The following is a 20,266-nucleotide window of genomic DNA, read 5'->3' as shown; positions in this document are numbered from 1 at the left end:
CAGTTGGGACTTGTATCACATCAGTGGGCTCACTGTGTGTTGCGCTTGTCTTCATGCTCAGGTCCCAGCACTACATGCCAAGAAGACTCGTGTGCCAACCAGGGTGTGTGTCTTCAACAGTGGGAGGGATTCAGCTGCGACTGCAGCATGACGACATTTGGTGGACCGCTGTGTAATGACGGTAGGCTTCCAGAGCAAGTCCAATTGTTCATTGTTTTTTCTGCACACATACAGGGTAAGGTTGGAAGCGAATAGCTTCAAATGAAGGTGCGGGGTACAAACCACTACATCGCAAGTCCATGAATGGAATGGCGTGATTTATAGTTCAGTCCATCTGTGGGCTGCTATAATGCTTCCAGCAAAAGCTTAGTATCACACATTTCAGTTTGGAGATATGTGTCACACCATTTGTATCCCAGATCATTATTGTTTTCTGACTACATGCTCTATTTGTGTCCTATCCACACTTGTTGGATTAACTGTAGGGATTATAGACATAGTTTGGTGTAAATCTGTATTGTTGAGCCATGTGACAATTCACTCAAAGCTCTCTAATGGCAATTACTGCTCGATGACTCTATCCAATCCAGCATTATTTGTAAAGCACTTTAAAAACAACCATAGTGGATGACTGTGTTGTACAGAATAATATATAAAAGACATACAAAAATCCAAGCACAGAGACACAATCTACATACAGTATATTACCATATTGATATTGATTATATCCGGATCAATACGGTATAAGTTTATTGATAAGCTTAAATAATTAATTGTGTTTTCCATGATCTGTGTTAAGAATTCAAAGAAAGAGTGTGTGTCCGAGCAACAGCATCATTTTTAACATGAGTTTAACTTAATCATCGTTCACGTGGCACCGGCGCAGTGATGGAAAAAGTCTCACAGTTTGTAAAATATAATTTAAAATCTGCTACATCTGTGGAGATCACTGTTGTAGACGACCAAATTTGGCCAGAAATGCACCCTATCATCAAATGATCAATGGTCAGAAGTCGGCAATCACGAGACTCTTGCCTGAAAGGGATCAAACTGAAAAAAAGTGAACATTTAGGAGGACTGTCCCTTTGTTTAAAAAGAACCATGTGTGAAAACAACATGATGTTGTGTAAAAGTTCTGCGATATTAATCTCAATTAAAGATCTCGTTTAGTGTGAAGGGCTGTGGACTCATTAATGTTGAAGGCATCAGGGTAATACCTTTTGTAAATGCATCTACTTTCTTATGCAAAACATGCACAGGAGGATTTTGTTGAGTCGTTATTTTCTTGTGAACCGCTTAAAACAGTCAGGGGTGTATGGGCTGAACAGCATTAAGGATAAAAGAACCAACCTGGCGTTCTGTAGATGACACCAGTATTTTTACCAGCTTGAGAACAGATTGTTTATCATTTTAAAATGACTGTTCTGCTCAAGAGATCCATGGTTCTATTTTGTGTTCTGGATCAATGAAGGGCAAAGTTTGTCATGAACTCCTTGTGACCCTTCTTTGTGCAGAAATATAGCAGTAAACTTTGACTTTCCAGTTATACATATTCATTGCGAAGGCTCATTTACAGCAGTGGGAGCAGACCAGCTCATAGGACATGTAAGAATATATTACATTTGGGTCTGCTGAGCCTTGTTACCGTAGCTAGCCACATTGTTCCTGCAGACCTAATAAAAAGTAGCGCAGATCAATATCACGACCCGTGGGACGCAATATTCAGTACGACTGCAACCAAATGCTTTCCTAGAACTGTGACGAAGCGGAGTCGGTGGAATAAATAAAGATGTGAGTGTGCTTCAGTCTGTGAGAGTGAGGAATGAACCTAAAGTTTTATCTGTGTTGATGGATTGTCATGTGGATGGGAAAGGGGCAACTGTGAAAAATGAGAAGAGCTGGGGAAAATATAGTTTTTCTGCTTTTGTTAGCAAGAGCAGGCAATTTGGAACCCAGCGATAGGTTCAATGAAAGCAAGTTGCATGTGGAGTTTATTAAGTTATCCAAACTTTAGTACCTTGCCTCCTGCCACTGTATCATTATCATGATATGGAATTGCTGTTATTCCAACAACAACACAATAAAGCCCAAAGCTTTGCCCAAGCTGTGCGGTTAATTAGGCTGCTGTTGGCATCGCACCAAGATGGCAGCATAGTTTTTACAGCAGCCTATTCATTTAAAGCCACACTGTACTTTTAGTTGTCCGGCTTATGGGGTTTGTGGTTGTGAGTCCTGAATTAATTTATGCATATTTTGTTCATTATCTTGCAGACATTTCCATTATGCACCTACTTGGTTTCAGAGATCAGTATGGCATAGACCTATATGTTAGAAAAACAAAAATCTAAGTTCATACGTGCAATTGCACTTTATGTCATTAATCCCTAAATTTGATTTGAACTGTTTTGTTATGAAGCATGCGGAGAGAAAAAGTATACAAACGACAGGTCATCTTACATTTGAGATATATATATACAGCATGCAAACCAGGTGGCACCAAATGACGTTTTCCCAAGTGAATCAGAGCTTTTCCTGTGTTGAGTTGTGTTGCCATTTACTAATATTTAAATTTGTTTGATGATCTGAAACATTTAAAGTGTGACAAACATGCAAAAAATAAGAAATCAGGAAGGGGACAAACACCTTTCCATACCACTGTATATACAACTCATGAGACGAGACGATATACGAGATTGAGGCCGCGAGAACATGACGAGACGAGATTTTTAACATTAATTTTAAGAAAAGTACAACGAAAAAATATGACTGGACAAGCAAACTTTTTATTTTGCAGTCACAAAACCATGCAGAGAGATTTTGAAATGCTCATTGTCCCGCAAATTGGCGCTAAACGATATCATTGTTTACATTTTCTGAAACCAAATAAACCACTGTTATGATAATGTGTGATAATAATTATAAATTAGAATACTTTCACTCTGTAACGTGGCGGAACTGGCATTTGTGGCATGGATTTTCTCCGAGGAGAAACATCAGACGTCTCCGTCCAGAAGAGCGCAGTCCTAGGAACAGCTAAGATACTGCGTAGGACCCTCAAGCTCCCAGGCCTCTGGTAGAGGACCCGAGCTTGAGATGAAAAGCCACCCACCGTACCAGGCGAGATGGGGGGTGGGTGAGGGAACAGTTTTTATATATATATACTGTATATATATGTAACCCGCCCTGTTTCGCACCGGGGCTCGAACACAGGACCTTCGCAATGGGAGGCGAGAGCGCTGACCACACGGCCAAAAGCCCGGACTGTCGACCGCGTGTTCAGCGCAGCTCTTAAAGCAGAGGGAGTGAGGTTTACCAACATACACTTGCACAGCCTGACAGGCTGGCATCCGTTACATATATACAGTATATATCATAACTGTCAAGGTTTTTTTGAACTGAGTGTTGAATAGAAGAGCTACAAATCCATTTGTTTCATTTGTTTTAAGTGGTCAGTGCTGTACAAACAAAAGATAGTATTCAACCAAAGGCATAATATTTCAGGGCCTGCTTTGTGACTTCTTTGGGGTTGTCTGTCCATTGAGCTTTTGAAATCTCAGTTCATAAGTGGTTGGTGTATGGGGGAGGGATAGATGTCCAGTCTGGACATCCTCAGGGAGTTTGCCTGCAGTGGTCAAGCATGTGAAGGTAATGTATAGAGACAAACAGAATGGTGTTTGCTGTTGAGCTTAAGTGGGTCGAGAAGAGGCTACTGAGTAAGGTCGGCCTGACTTCACGCAACTTTTACCTCGCTTGGTTGCTCATCCACCCGGTCCTGTAGCCCAAGCTATTAGTGCCATGTCAATATTGTAGCAACAATGAAGGTAGTGCAGTCTAGTCTCCATTGTCTGTGCCCAAGGGGCAAAGACGGTATATTCTCCCTTGATTTCTAATGTGTCTTCATCAGCGCTTACTCACTCGTGGCTTTGCGTCTTGAATAGCCTGTCTGGGCGCTGGGTTGTTTTTTTTTAGCACATGCAAAAGTGGACTTCAGCAAAGGCTTGGTGTGTAACATGTTACACCATTCCATGTGCATATATAAAAGAAGGCATTCATTTACATCTAAATGGATCAATTCATGAAACACTAATATGCAATATACAATCATGTATCCTTAGCCATACTCACTTGCCAGAAAAGAACTTGAGCCAATAGGTCACAGTAATAAAAGCCTTATGTGATATAATAAAATCAAATGTCAATATGAGTACGACAAATATATGAAATATGCAATAATAACGTAATACCTGTGAATGTTCTCATTCATCCAGGTCACTGTATTCTCAGGGCATCTAATCGATAGCAACTGAATGGTTCAGGTTGTCTTAAAAGAAGCTCTAGTGCTGTCCTATCTAGTCTGATGAAGCCTGCTCGGATGGCAGGTGAAATGTGTTCTAAGACAACCTGAACAGTCCAGTCGCAATCAATACAGTGCTCGGAGACTAACATATTATTAATAACAAATACATGTTTGCAAATGTGTAAATCCGCAAATCTACTATATCTTATATTATTTCTATTCTATTGTATTTAATTCATATTGTCGTGCTTTTTATATAATATGTACTGTATACCTACTTTTCCTATCCTAGTGTTTGTAAGAGTGTTTTTCTTTTTATCTGCAGTTGAGCGACGTTGACCAATCAATTTCCATTGGGGAACACTGTATGATTGTATTTTGACTGTAACTTAAAATGAACAACCATAGAGAGAGCACTTGAGCAAAAATATATGCAGTACTGTGTAAAAGTCTTGGGCCAACATCACCATTTGTATAACCCTTGTCACTGCAGTCATTATGATATAGTAAAACATACAGATAACAGGATTACGCAAAAAATACGCTGTAGTATTATGTCACAATGACATCTTTGGAACTATTCACCCCTTGCTAATAAAAGAACAAACACATATTCCACGATGACGAGCAGGACTGGATGTATTCCCTACTTTAGAGAATGTATGAAATAGTATTGTCCGGACTAAACTAAACTTGTTTGGAAAGTCAACATGTTGACTCTAGTGTTAAGGGTAAAGTAGGCCACTTGTGTTTCATTGACTAAATGGATAAAGACAACACCCACTTACCATTGCATGCAGGCAATAAAGCGGTCAATAGAATACAGTGGCGGCATGCACGGATTAAACCACTTAGTTTGTTTCAAGGCCACATAGGGCAGCAGCTCTGTCGCCGTGGGGGCTTGAGGCACTTGAATCTACTGTCACAACAACGTAAAGTTCTCATTGCCCTGCATTTGGGCAAAGCTCAACATATTTGATTTATAGATCAGCAAATATTTGGGTTGCAGTGTTTATGTACTGGTTTTTTACAACCATTACGCTCCAAGATACAACAGTGCCGCTTAATACGTCGAACACTTTAGCAACTATACCCTCATTCTTATGGGTGCAAAAAAAAAGCATTGAATGACTTTTAGATGGACTTTTTCACTATAGTTTAGGATATAATCATCACAAATCAATATGATCAGTCTTGTGAAGGTTGGTTGTTGTCGATACAAGTCAGTTGTCTATAATATAGTTGTGAAAAAATAATGAGGCTTTAGTGTGTGTTAGTCTTACTTTCATTAACTCTTCCTCCATCACATCACAACTAAGTGGCCACTCTGCGGCCCAATTATTTTCAATGATTTCCCCATTCTGATTGAGATCCTTGATTTAAATGGGTTTCTGTGTCACGGGAATGGTGGGCAAGGGCTGCTGGCATAGAAACCAGACGGTACCTTCTTTCTGAATGACTGCTCTAGGTTTTCACAACATTTTCTAATATGTTTTATAGCACTATTAACCTGCTTTAGCTGATTAAATACATAACATATGGACACATACATGCAATTCTGAATGGTGATTGCCTTCCGTGGTGCTTGTCTCATTGGTCTTTGCATGGAGAATATATAATGGCTCATGTGGTCTTTTGTGGAACTCAGGATTGTGCACTGGTGACTTATATCATCATTAAGTATGCAGTTGTGTCTCCATAAACCAGGACTAATGAAGATGTAGAGAGAATGTGCTGAACAACCCTGCTGGGTGTTGGACTGAACATTCACACATTTGGCAATTAAATATTTCAGTAAACATTAAATATTGCACTCAGCATCACTGTGGGACAAAGAACCACAGATGTAGAACTACAAACGCAGTAACTTATGAACAGGAATGGGACATAACCCAAGGGGTAGTATTTAAATATTCACAAATATGTCATATCAAAAAATATTACAATGGTATGGATTTCTCAGATATAACGCTGGTTGGCCAACATCACACATAACCGGATGTAAGGATATTTAGTAGAAGCAGTCTGCAAATAGAAGGGATTTGCGGCATTTTAGAGCTGCATGCGTTGAGTCAATCAGCCGTAAATGAAGAAGAGGAACTTGATCTGGACTAAATTTACATTGTGAGGGGAAAAAAAGAAGTACCATATTTTCCAGACTGTAAATGGTGCTGGAGTATAAGTCGCACCAACCAAAAATGCACAATGAAGAAGAAAAAAAACATACAGTATATACAGTAAGTTGCACTGGATTATGAGTAGCATTTTCGGGGGGAATCTTTTATCAAATGACTCTTTAAAGTAGGGGTGTAACGATTCATTCACTACATCCATGCATTGATTTATATTTCTACGATCCAACTACATCGATGTGTGTTTAGCAAGTTTCATCAGCTTTTATCAATTTATTACCATCATTAAGTTGGTTGTACATTGAACAAGTGTATTGCAACTGCTGTGAAACAGATGAGGGGGAGGATTAAATAAGCTTTGCTTCTTCCTACTCCTTTTTGGACATGCGGAATTGTGAATTGTGTTATGTGATGTGCTCCAGTGTAATTTGTGTGCATGTTCAAGATGAATTAAAGCATTACCTATCATAAAAATATTCATCAATCCAATAAACTGGGCGTTGAAAAAAATTATACACAAAAACTTCTTAGGCTATGACATTGTGGAACAATGCAAGTCCACATATTTGACTTATACAGAAGACAAGTGTTCAAGTAAAAATGGTGTTACTCAGGACCCTTACTTATAAAAAAAACAACATTTTGGAGATTGAAAGTTTTGAAAAGTCTCAAATGGGATTTTTTCTTTAATGATTGTGCTAACATCCCTGTCTAAACATTGAAAAAGGCTTGGAAAACGGTGATGCACATGTGAAAAGTACATTTACGGTGTCAAAGTAAGACATATTACTCCCATAATTAAAATTCACAACCCAAATATTTGTTGAGTAGAAGAAAATTACAATAATGAAATTATTAAATGGTACCATTGCATTTTATGTATTGATAAACCGTACACCATTTCATCCCTAATGTGGAATTTTTAAAAAACACAAACCCCTTCTGTCACTTAATTGTATACCATTAAAAGCACCTACAAAGCCAATCAATTTTGACTTATAGTGAATACAAAAGAATCAGCACAGGGGGGACTATGGGAAGCAATCCTCCCCTCTTTCTCCATTATAAAAAAGTCAGTCTAACTTAACATTCTAATGTCTCCTTGACCTCCTGCAGCCGCCTACGTTTTCCATCCATGAAAGACAGACTGTGGCACTGCTCACATCCCTCCCTATCTGTAGCAAGCAAGGATCTTTCACTATACTTGACCAAAGTCATTCCCAGTTATAGGGCTGTGTTGATTTAGTGATTTGAGGAGGAGCCCTCCTCTTAACCAAAGGCTTGGTGCATGAGCTGCCACCCTTGAGTAGCCTGGCAGAACGTATCCTTTAATGGTTGGAGAAATTATTCTAGGGAGTCTTGATGGAAAAACCTTGTGAAATAATGAGAGGAAGAGTCTTTCAGGTAAACAGTAGTAAACTTGTGTCAATACGTGGTGTAATAAATTACACAAATAAATTATAATAAATTACAATAAGATATTATCATGATATCTACTGTTGCTCTCATAATTCAATCATCACTGGAATTATTTGCAAAGTTTATACATTTGCAGTAATTTGTAATATTACAAACAAATTGTTTTTTCTTATATGGTTTATTGCATTTTGTTTTTTAATTGACCATCTATAAAACATGTAAAATACATGTAATTTATGATGCTGGTTGACGGTATGTTAGTGAACAAAGCCAAACTTATAGAAATATTAAATATACAAATGCAAAAGAAATGCATATAACAATGCAGTGCCCCGCAGAAGTATTGGAACAGTGAAGTCAAGTCCTTTACTTTTGCTGGACTGAAAACATTTGGGTTTGACATCAGAAGATGAATATGAGATTAAAGACCAACATTTCATCTTTTATTTCCAGGTATTTAAATCTGGATCAGATGCACAACTTAGAAGATGGCATGTTTTGTTTGAACCCATGCACCCACACAGGAGCAAAAGTATTGGTACTGACTGACTGCCCATGATATTACTGTATACTGTAAATGCATTGCCTTTGTATTTTACATTGAATATATCTGATCTGTGCCATTCCATTCCGTTTTCCTCCGCTTATCTGAGTCTGGATTGCAGCAGTCTCAGTAGGGAAGTCCAGACTTCTCTGTCCCTGGCCACCTCTTCCAGTTATACCGGCAGGACACAAAGGCATTCCCGGGCCAGCTATGAGACCTAATCCCTCCAGCGTCTCCCAGGTCTGCCCCTGGGCCTTCTCCCGGCTGGGTATGCCTGGTCCACCTCACAAAGGAGGCGTCCGGGAGGCATCCGGACTAGATGCTCGAGCCACCTCAACTGGCTCCTCTTGATGTGAAGGAGCAGCGGCTCTACTCTGAGCTCCTCCCGGATGACCAAGCTCCTCACCCTATCTCTCGGGGTGAGTCCTTACGAAGGAAACTAATTTCAGCCGCTTGTATCCGCGATCTCGTTCTTTCGGTCATGACCCAAATCTCATGACCATGGGTGTGGGTGGGAACATAGATCGACCAGTAAATTGAAAGCTTTGCCTTGCGGCTCAGCTCTCTCTTCACCACGACAGTACAGTACAGCCGCCACGTTACTGCAGACGCTGCACCGATCCGTCTGTCGACCTCACGCTCCAACCTTTCCTCACTCGTGAGCAAGACTTGAACTCCTCCACCTGGGGCAAGACCTTGCTCCCAACCCGGAGGGTGCAGTCCACCCTTTTCAGACTGAGAACCATGGCCTCGAATTCTCATCGCAGAAGCTTCACACTCAGATGCAAACCGCTCCAGTAAACGCTGAAGGTCACAGCCTGATGAGGCCAGCAGGACCACATCGTCTGCAAATAGCAGAGCCGAGATCCGAAGGCCCCCGAACTGCACCATCTCGACCCCTTGGTTGCACCTAGAAATGCTGTCCATGAAAATTCTGAACAGAATCTGTGAAAAAGGGTAGCCTTGTTCACCAATGTTTACCGGAAACAGACTCGACTTACTGCTGGCAATGCGAACCAGGCTCCTGCTCCGGTTGTACAAGGACCGTACGGCACATAGTAGCGCGCCACGTACTCCCGGAGCACCACCCACAGGACTCCACGAGGGACACGGTCCATGCCATTTCCAAACAGATTTGTGCATTAATGACACATTTTAGAGATGATTCATATTGGCTTTTTTTGCTCATAGCCACACTTCATTTCCGATATCGACATTCACCGATACCAATATTTGAGCACGTCTTCCCTGAAACTAATGTCAGGTAACATCTCGTGTAATGAATGAACACATTATGCTTCTTTTCCCGTGATGCCACTGGAGGCATTTCACTAATAAGCACTGTTTGTGAAAAATAAGGCAAATAATGCAATATGCAAGTAAGTTATCGAAAATGTGGCATATTTACTTTAAACATTTTCTCTCAGCAAAATAGTCATTTAAAAAATCATGACCAGTAGTCAACTAAAACAACATGTTTCCCTACTATTAAAAAATAAGACTTAATAAATTCACAACCAAGAATCCAATTAATGTTGGTAACAATACAATTTGGAAAGCTGCACATTTCTATGTGGCACAAACATCCATATGTGGCACAAACATCCATATAAGAACAAAGTGCAAAGTATGAAACTCTGGACTAATACAATCATGAACGCAGCATGCGTTAGATTAGATTAGGAAGATGCCTTACTCCCCACTCACATAACCAGCGCTTTCATTGTAAATGGCATATTTACAATCCAAAAGCATAACTTGGAAATAATTCCACACCGCGGACATACTGCACTAGCAGGCTTGCTGCTGTGTGGAACACGTCTTCATTATCCAACATTATTGGACATCCCTAGGAAATTTACTCAATTTGGACTGTGTGCATCAATCACACGCTGCAGTTTTATTTATTGGTCTAAAACAAAACACTAATTGCGCAAGGTTGTCAACAGTGGGTTTATTTAAACAAATTAACAAGTAGTCTCCGCTTATCGCAAATTTGCCCTCCGATGCCGACAACGTTCTTGAAAAGCTTTTCTTCGCTTCACTATTTTACAGTGTGGTCACATGTTTGGCCTGCATAAGAGCACCTCATTTGGGTTTTGCTCATTAGCAGAAGATCCTTACCAACACTGCCTGACCTCTTGTTTCAAAATACAGCAACACACTTGTTCTTAAAGTGTGACAACAGCGTCTTGTGCTTTTCCACATCTGATGTGAGTCATTTGAGCTGTGCGCCGTTGTGAATAGTTTCCACTGCTTGGGCAACGTGATTTGTGTATGTGACAAGTGCTACAGATGAAATGCAGTGGAATTGGAATTGAAGAGCAGCACTAATAATACTGCTGTCTGATTAAACTATATGTCTGAAGGAGACTCTTATACAATATGCATTGAAAAAGAGCCTCTTTTCAATGGCGGTGCTGCGGAACTCTTATATTAAAAGAGCTCTTTACTTTCAATGATGTTTTAACCAAAGTCAAATTAATTTGACCATTTCACAAGGAATTTTGTAATTTCATTTTACATTCCACAAGGGTGAATATTTTCTTTTGTATTCCTTCCTCTTCCAAGTCTGTCCATTGTTCTGTTTAATTGGAGCATCGCCGTGTAGTTCTTTAACAAAGAAACTGTGGACTCCTAAAGGGAGGAGAGGCGGTCCGTCCTTGACCTGTTTAAGATTATGTACTCGGAGAAGAGAAGTGACGGACTTGGCTTTCAGTAGAGACAGACAGACTGAGACAGACAGACCACAGTGCCTCGGCAGCCCGCTGCATCTTGGGAACTGTCAGAGGAGATAGAAAGGAAGCCTCCAGAAAGCTGATGACCTATGACCCCTATCTCTCTCACTGACAGTCAGGATTTAGTTTATGCATTTGCAGACACATCTTCCCTGCACATACACACTGACACACACACATCAGTACATGAGGACGCACTGATGCAGACATCCAGATATAACCTTTATTTGCATTTATGGGCAAGGGTGTTGTGTGGTTTTTTCTACGTTAGTCCCTCGTTGTGTGTTTAAATGGATTTATGGAAATGATTAACACTGTTGTGGCATCGCATATGCATCACGGGAGGAAGTACTTGCTTATCACATCAGCCAGATTCATCCTTCACAAATAGGACACTCGAATAAGTGAAAGAAGCAACATGAGCCAAATGAAAATATTAAGCATTTCGTGGGAAATGATACAAACATTGTCATTCATCAGAAACTTTTGGACAAATTTTGCCTAGGTTTTTGTACAATATTGAACGTACAGACTAGTCTGTTTGCTCTGCTCTGTACAAGTTCGTCGTTCCATGAAATCGAGTGTCTGAACAAAGCACCGTATGCGTGTGCGTTACTGACTCACTATCGGTGCATTTTTTCATTGAGCGTGACTGCTAAATAACCCGCCATGGGGCCAAAGAAAGTGCCAGCAAATAAATAAAGAAGGTGAGAAACACTATTGAATTCAACCTCGCCATGATGTACAAGAAGTCTGCATCAACAATACTGTTCATCCATTCATCATTTACAATTATTTCACTTTGCTTTCTGCATGTGAAACTGTAATTATTCCCTGTAAAATGTAAGATATGTTGATATGTATGGGTGTCTGGTGCTGATTAATTGGATTCACATTATTTTCTATGAAAAAAATGCTTCATTTTTTTGTACACTTGGGTTTTTATCTAACATTTTGGAACGGATTAATAATGAAAACCGAGGTTCCACTGTATGTGGTCTGAAATACAGCCTTTGTTGCAGGCTGACCCGAAGTATGCACTAAAAAATAACCTCTCTTCATTATTATTATTATTATTGTTATTTTTAAAGAATCTTTCTAGATACTGTCGCTACTCTACTAACTAGATACTATTGACATAGCTAGCTAGCTAAATATCATATGGGCAACTGTTCAGTGCTGCAATTGTGGAATAAATAAAAGTGGTGTTACACTGTATGCAGCACTATGCTACGCTACAACTACGAAAATATTGTTTTGCCTAAATTATAAATATTTTATTTATAATAAGGACTGCTGCATCGCAGAAATTCCTCTATCACGGTCGGGTCTGGAGCCAACTGACCACGAAAAATGAGGGACTGTATGTCAATTTCCAAATGGCTGGAAATGTTAACACTATGCATTTGAGGGCAACAAACATGTCAGATTGGCCTTAAGTGTTCTTATGTGTCTCAGTACTGTACTGTATATTATGGCAAGTCTGTGCGATAGGAAGATAAATAGAAGCTTTGTATATTAAAAAGCTGCACATGATGCTCCCTGTCACCCTTACCAGATGTTTGTAGTGCCACATATGTTGCTGTCCCTCACACAGATGTGGCACTGCATCACCCAGCAGGTACACCTACTTAATGCGTGACTTGGCGTTCATGCTTGAGCTGCACTGAATCAGCGATGGCGTATCGTAAATTAAGCTACACCTGCCTAAAGAACGGTGTTCACTATATATGCTTCATTAGGTCATATTTCACCCTTGATTGCTATAGTAAACAAGAGGAGAGTGGTTGTTTGTCAACATTAATGGTTTTATGGACATGTCCTTGTGTAAGTGTTGTGAAATTCAATTGACTTAATGAATATGTCTCTAGGGCAGGGGTATTCGACTAAAATTCAAATAGCTCCAGTTACAGAAACAGTCCTCAAGCAAAGGTCCAGAACACCTCCCCCAAAGCTCCCCAACCCTGAGGTAGGATTGCCAGCCGTCTCTTGAAAAACAGAAATGTATTTAGAAAGAAAAGTATGCGTCCCTTTTTGAGCTGAAAAGCGACACACTTATTGACCAATGAGCTGACAGTACTGTCACGCCCTGCCAACCAGGTGTTCCAACCCGAGGTTGAGGGAACATTTTTGTTAAGGCCCTGTCACACCTTGACGATTTAGCCAGCGTACGCCAATGTATGAAAAATTTGGCCAATACGCTGGTGTACGTCAAATAAGTTTTGGGTAAGTTTTGTATAAGTTAAGAGCACGCTGAAGCACGTCAGCATACGTCGTAGTACGTCCAAGTCGTATGCCAACGTATGATTCATATGTCCCGCATACACGGGCAATAGGTTATGCGATCGTTGACGCCCGTTCACACACGTTATTTGTAAGTTATGCACAAGTCGTAATACGTCAACATACCTTGAGACAAAACTGTGTCTTCTTGGCTCTCTTCTTGGCAAGGGTTGGCTGAGAGGAGATAGAGACCGCTGGGGAAGCAGCTTCCGACATCATTGACGATGCCTGAGAGGCGTTAGAACCTGCGTCATCTCCATCAGAGTGAGAGTGGGAGGGGGAGGCTGTGGATGGTGATGGATCCCTCCGTCACTGCCCTGATATTTCTTGGCAGCGGTCTTCGAAATTTTCTTCGGCATGATGGTGATGTTGACACTGCGATGACTAGTGAGGTTATGATTTGCGTCATCAATTGGCAGCCTTTTTATAGGCTACGGCACGTGATCGTCGGCCATACGCTGCCGTGCAGTTTGCATAAGTGAGACTGGCGTTGGGCATAAGTTGTGAACGCGGGCAACACGCTACGCATTTGTTGGTATAACTTGTCTATAAGTTATAGAAACGTTCTATATAAGTTACTAATACATCATGTATACGTCCAACTCGTTATGTATACGGTATGTATACGCCCAAAATTGAAAAAAAACGTTGACAATTCAATGTATGCCATCAAAATGATCACGTCGGGCATGCGCCGGCTAAATCGTCAAGGTGTGACAGGGCCTTTAGCAGCTGTTGGGCGGTGAGTAAATGGGTCGAGATGGCTGGGTTGTTCATATTGGGCTCTGGGACCACACACCACAAACTTTCTGTTTTGTCTTGTAGTAGCATTGCACATTCACACTTCTAATGAGTGCCCGGGTCTCTGAGCCTATGAGTCAAACTGGTTTTGTGCTTCCGGAGGGAAGGATGACCATAAATGAGGCTGTCCATTCTGGGTTGAAAGTTCTATTTTCACTGTCCACTTTCCTCTTCTTAGAGAGCACCATGTGTATTTATTTTTCATTTACATCCTGTCTGTGTAGGCTCTCAGTCGTACAGGAGTTGTCCATCGAGGAAAAGGCTTCTTGAGACGTCATCTGTACTTCTGTGAAGAATGTGTCGGACGTTTCGCTCCTCATCCGAAGAGCTTCGTCAGCGAACTAATAAGTGCTGGTAGCCTAGGCCTTAAATACAGTAAGAGTGGGCGGAATTGGTGTGCCAACACCCTCCTCCTATTGGTTCGTTACACTAAGCCTGGGCGGAGTAGTGGTATAATCCTATCCTGTTATTAACACCTCCGATAAAAGGGAAGTGTCGCTCCCTGAATAGGGTATGAACGACTCTGATACTGGCTTGTTAGCATCTATTGTTCTGGCTCGGCCCTGCCTTCACCTCATTTGCAAGACTAAGAGCTGTGGGTTTTGGTCTCAGTAACCTAAGGTTACTGAGACCAAAACTGAGACCAAAACCTAAGGTTACTGAGACCAAAACCCACAGCTCTTAGTCTTGCAAATGAGGTGAAGGCAGGGCCGAGCCAGAACAATAGATGCTAACAAGCCAGTATCAGAGTCGTTCATACCCTATTCAGGGAGCGACACTTCCCTTTTATCGGAGGTGTTAATAACAGGATAGGATTATACCACTACTCCGCCCAGGCTTAGTGTAACGAACCAATAGGAGGAGGGTGTTGGCACACCAATTCCGCCCACTCTTACTGTATTTAAGGCCTAGGCTACCAGCACTTATTAGTTCGCTGACGAAGCTCTTCGGATGAGGAGCGAAACGTCCGACACATTCTTCACAGAAGTACAGATGACGTCTCAAGAAGCCTTTTCCCATTTACATCCTGCTCACTGTACTGTCCTCTCTCTGTACGTCTCCCTCGTTTCTCTCTTTCTTGCTCGTATCTCTCACTTGTTCTTCCGTGTCACTCACTTCGCTTGTCTCTCCTTCGTCTGCCTCTGTATTTAAAGTTGCCATCTTTGGAATGCACACATTTTATTGGCTGAGTAGTATCATGTGGGATGGCTTAACTTGTATGCAATTGGTCAGAGGATTCCTGATCTGATCAACCAGTAACGTAAAGTCTGTAAAGGCTATTTCTTTTCCTTAGCTTTATTTTCATGTTTCTTTGGACCGCATTGCTATCGCAGAAGTAGTCAATGATCACACAATTTAAAACGTTTTAAAATTGTCTTAAAAATTAGCAATATAGTTGGTTGCAGCACTGAACTCTAAAACCAACCAGGAAGTTTGACGAAAGAGACCAGAGTGAAAGTACACAGAGTCTATATAGTAGTTGTTGCACCACGCTAGAACTTGAAAGCGACAGTTAAGCTTTTTGTAAGCGAGAGAGAGACAGAACAATGCACACATTGTGTTCATTGTGTGTGTTTGCCTCTTCTCCCTGTTGTTTTCCATGAGTCATTTCTGATTGCTGCACAACTCTGATTGTGCTATGTGAGTGTGTCAAGAAGGCTTTCTATAAGACGACTGCACTGAGCTAATAGACTGAATTGAAAGGTGTAATATTAATAGCTAACTAGTCTATAAAAACTGGTAAAATTAGAAGTTCTCCGCCAAAACAAAATACTTAAATCATTTCTTGAGTATAGGTCCGGGTCCGTATGAGACGGCGTCAGGGTCTATACTCCTGCTCTAGGAGCTCGGTACTCTTTATTCATTCTCTTCCCATTGCATCAGCATGGTGCATCATTGTTGCATTGCTGTAATAAATGGACACTACTCTTGTCATTCATATTGTTTTGCTCTCATAGGAAGTCATATGCACAGTCAAATTAGTTTTCTATATCAGACAAGACATTTCAAAGACACAACAAAGGAAAGGACTAACACTTTTAAGAAAAATCTGGAAGAAAAAAGTTAGGAGTGTGTCTGTTCTGAAAATGACGGGGATGAAGCATATGAAAACTTTCTAAATATTTATATCAAGCTCTGTGATAAGCACTGTCCATTAAGAGAATTGTCTAATAAGCAAAAGAAGAGAAAAAAACATGGATGACAGAGGGACTGCAAAATACTTATGGGAGGAAAAACACATTTGATAGATTTATATACAAAAAAATCTAAACTAAAGAAGCAGAAAATAATTATAAGACGTAAAAACAAGTTAATACATATTTTAAAAGTGTGTAAGAGAGAATAGTACAGTAAACAATTAGTTTAAACAATTTTATGTTTACAGCAATTTGTTCATACAGATTTACAAACCTCAACTTCATTGTAACACATTGCTATATTTCTTTATCATTTTCTCACGTTATTTCAGAACTGGCAAAGGGCACATGTTGAGTAGGAAATGAACAAATGTATGAGCAATTGATTTGAAACAAAGAGGGGGTAGGGTCGAATAACGTCTGCGTCCTTCTACTCCTTTTAGACATGTGGAATTGTGAATTGTGATATATGATGTATGCCAAAGTAAAACATATGTATGTTCAAATAAAATCAAACCATTACCATCTCATTATGTAACTCCCTAAGCCTTAAATCTGCAAATTTTACATTAAAAAGGCAGAGGGAAATATGCTGCACCCTATTTACAAAATAGGCTATGGACTCAAAGCACTGCATCCATTGGAGTCATTATTTGTTTTTAGGCTCCCCTTAGTCCAAAGAACTTTTTACTAACAAAATAAGGAGGCAAAACACAAAAGGAGATTTGACAACTTTGAGTTAAATTAGTGGTAGGCTGCAGTTTTAGAATTAGATTTTCTGTACTTATAATTATATATATATATATATATATATATATATATATATATATATATATATATATATAGCTTCCAATGTACTATTCAGATTTTTCAAAAATAAATCAACAGTATTATGTGACTATCCATGTCCATGCAGTATCCAAAATTGGTTGGGTTTTTTTCAAAAAATATATCTTATATGGCTGAGTTTTTGTATCATGCTTGCCTGTCATGGGCATATTCTGAAGTTTGTTATGTCATTAAAACCTGTGTTTCCATTTTTGCAAAGCTACTGGAAATGTGAGTTTCTGTTGGAGATGAATAAAGTATCTCTTTATCTATGTACAGACACAGCAGCCTTGAGTCACTTTCCATACACACCACTAGGGGGCACAAAGAAACTAATGGTAAACCTGATTAGAGCATCACCACAGGGATGATGTCATTAACTTTAAATGCTGCATAACGCAGTATTCCCACTAAGCACACATTATATAAACTGGAAATGATGCTCAAGTGGGCACCGCAGTTTTGGCAAGATATGCTTTTTTGTTTGTTAGTATGTTAATTATTTGTCCTTGGCAAGCACCCATGCTGAGATTCCTTATTGGTCTCAGTAATGCAAATTGCTCTGTTTCTAATTACAAAAGTATAAACACACTCTTTTTGTACAAGTGCAAATAAAATCTGAATGACTGCACGGTGCTATGGATATTCTGCAAGGTCACAACACATTTAGGCATCAACAATTATCGAGTAAAATACAGATGAATAAAACGTGCATTTTATTGGTATGAACGTGCATCTTATGCAAAAGTGTGAAAAGAGAGATATGGTATACTGTATCACGCTTTGTGCCAAGTTGGCTTTCTTCAGGCATGAATTGTCTTTGTGGTAGCCATAAACCCCAAAGACTAGCTCAGCCGTGCTAACAGGATGTTTTTGCTCTGCCTTTGTGGGGAGCATGTTAAATGGCCAGTGTGCTAACAATGGCAGACACAGGCAAGGGTGGGTCCTGTTGACTTCCATCCGAAACTTTAAACACTTAAGCAGCCTTCCCAGCTGATCCAGATTGGGATTGTCAACGGGGATTTAATGTCCACATGTACTTTCCAGACCGGAAACACACAGTGTACACTGTGGCTGCCATCTGCGGAACCTCTTTTGTGACAAACGGTCTTCTATTAACGGGCACACCAGACTTCAGCACAGCACAAAGTGTATGTTTGTTTGCTTGCTGCCCGTGTGTGCTGCCGCAGCGCCACCCTCCTTAAATCTTTCTTGCAGAAGAATTAAGGGAAATTAATTGATAACCTGTTAAACACCGAGATGGATAAACAAGGATTATTTTCTGAACTTTGTGTGCTACATGGCAATAATATCATTGGAAAGGCAGTAAAGAAAACATGAAGGGGAGGAATTAAAGAGGGAGTCAAAAAAATGAATTGTAGGGATGAATGTAACTGTTCCCTTCTTTTGATAATGTCCAGACTGAAGAGAGAATTGGAGAGAGGTTGTGGGAAAAGACATCAGAGCTCAGGGACAAAGCTCCAATGCAATACTCTCTGGCTCCAGTGATTCGTGTGTGCATGCTGCCCATTTGCATAGCCACTCTCGCCTCTTGCTTCCTGGCTGGCTGCTGAGGCTGCCCTCCCCTCCCTCCCCTCTGTCATCCTCCTTCCTTTCTCCCTCCCTCTTCTCTCTCCGAGTTCTTTTGCGCACATCTTCTGGAGCGGTGCTGTTGATGCTACCCGTGAGTGAGCGTGTTTCCTGCCTAGGGCTTTTCTCTCCCAGGTGCTACTGCGGCTCGGTTTCATTGAGAGCGTGCATCCTTAGATGGAGAGCGTCTGCGCTACCTGGCACAACCCACAGGTGCACTTTACATCCACTCGGCAGCTGTCTGACACATGCAAACGAGACTCGGATTTAACCATGGTTCCATTCCTCTGGACATCCTTTGAGAGCACAGGAGAAGAAAGATCGGGGAAAACTATTTGATTTGCTTCTCTGAAGTCTTCTACTTTGTACTTTCCTGCCATAAAACCTTTTTTTGGAATATAAACAGTTATTGGCAGGAAGATGTTGCTAATTTTGTGAGGGAAAAAAGGAGGGTATTTATCGTTGTTTGAGGTTGCTCTATATTCTTGCTGTTGGTTAGGATGATGTTTTATGATACTTATTTACCTCTGCGGGTGCTGTTACGGATATCCTAACTTTACAGACATCACCAAGAGGCTCATTTTCACCTCCTAACACAATTTTTTCTGGTGTGCAGTTTGCTCACCCCCCGTGGAGCCGTGCGACAATCTCTGCACACTGAGAACTGGTGAGGTGAGAAATATGGGCTTTAAAGCTCACTGAAGTTCCATCTTTAATCTAAAGCCTCATCAAGCCACTCAGGAAAGATGATCGGAGGTTGGAGGACACAGTTTACTCCCCTTGTACCCCTGGATGAGCCCCTAAACCACAACTGGGCTTCACTCACTCACCTGGTCTTGTGGATCTCTGCCCTGGCTCTGGGCTGTGTGGCAGGGTCAGAACCAGGCACTGTGGAGAGTCTCCACCACCTTCAGCTCTCCCACGGGAACAAACGTCAACATACTGTGCCTATTGCCATCCACAGATCGCCTGCGTCCCTTAGGGCTGGGCACAGTGAGTATTTGGACCATTCTATGCATACCATTACTCTTTGAGAAGGTTGTCACTGCTTCATTTTTCAACAATACCCCAAATGTTACTCATGTATGTCTTACATGCAGCACTAAGATTAGGTCCATCCTGTTTTTTTTTGTTTTGTTTTTTTTTTTAGCCTCAGCAAAGTGCCCTCAATGTCTCCATGCCTGAGATTAGCCATATCCCTTTCTCCAGATGCTCCACTGTGTCCTGATTAGACAGGATTAGAACATTGTGGCGCACCATGTTGCCCAATGGTGTTTGGAACGGACAAACGTGTTTCTTCCAGCTCTGCAGGGCACTAAGCCTCTCTTACAGGCCAGTCTTGAGCATTGAGAGAAGACTGCTATACTGTAGTCTCCTGCGGCCACATATACAGTGAGAGTTCTGCTGCTGCAGACTTCTTACTTCTTCTTGTCAAGGAATTGTTGACTGACGTAATCATTACTGACGTAATGCAGAGGGACCCAATTCTAATGTAT

At 40.8% G+C, this 20,266-nt stretch overlaps 1 protein-coding gene across 25 annotated transcripts in view; it reads left to right on the top strand.

Moving 5' to 3' along the window:
* Positions 1–20,266, top strand: part of LOC129193610 (neurexin-1a-like) — a 310,368-nt gene that overhangs the window by 169,555 nt on the left and 120,547 nt on the right. For 21 of the 25 annotated variants that reach the window (XM_054797924.1, XM_054797923.1, XM_054797932.1 and 18 more), the window contains one exon: positions 62–181. In XM_054797924.1, coding sequence (XP_054653899.1) covers positions 62–181 — 120 coding nt within the window. Of the gene's footprint in view, positions 1–61; positions 182–18,011; positions 19,764–20,266 lie in introns of those variants that run through there. The other 4 variants (XM_054797927.1, XM_054797926.1, XM_054797930.1 and 1 more) reach the window with 4 other exon arrangements.

This window comes from Dunckerocampus dactyliophorus, chromosome 14 (genome assembly GCF_027744805.1).
Source record: "Dunckerocampus dactyliophorus isolate RoL2022-P2 chromosome 14, RoL_Ddac_1.1, whole genome shotgun sequence".
Classification (NCBI taxonomy): Eukaryota; Metazoa; Chordata; class Actinopteri; order Syngnathiformes; family Syngnathidae; genus Dunckerocampus; species Dunckerocampus dactyliophorus.
Note: the sequence above shows the minus strand (reverse complement) of the source record. Positions and strands in the feature narration are given on the sequence as shown.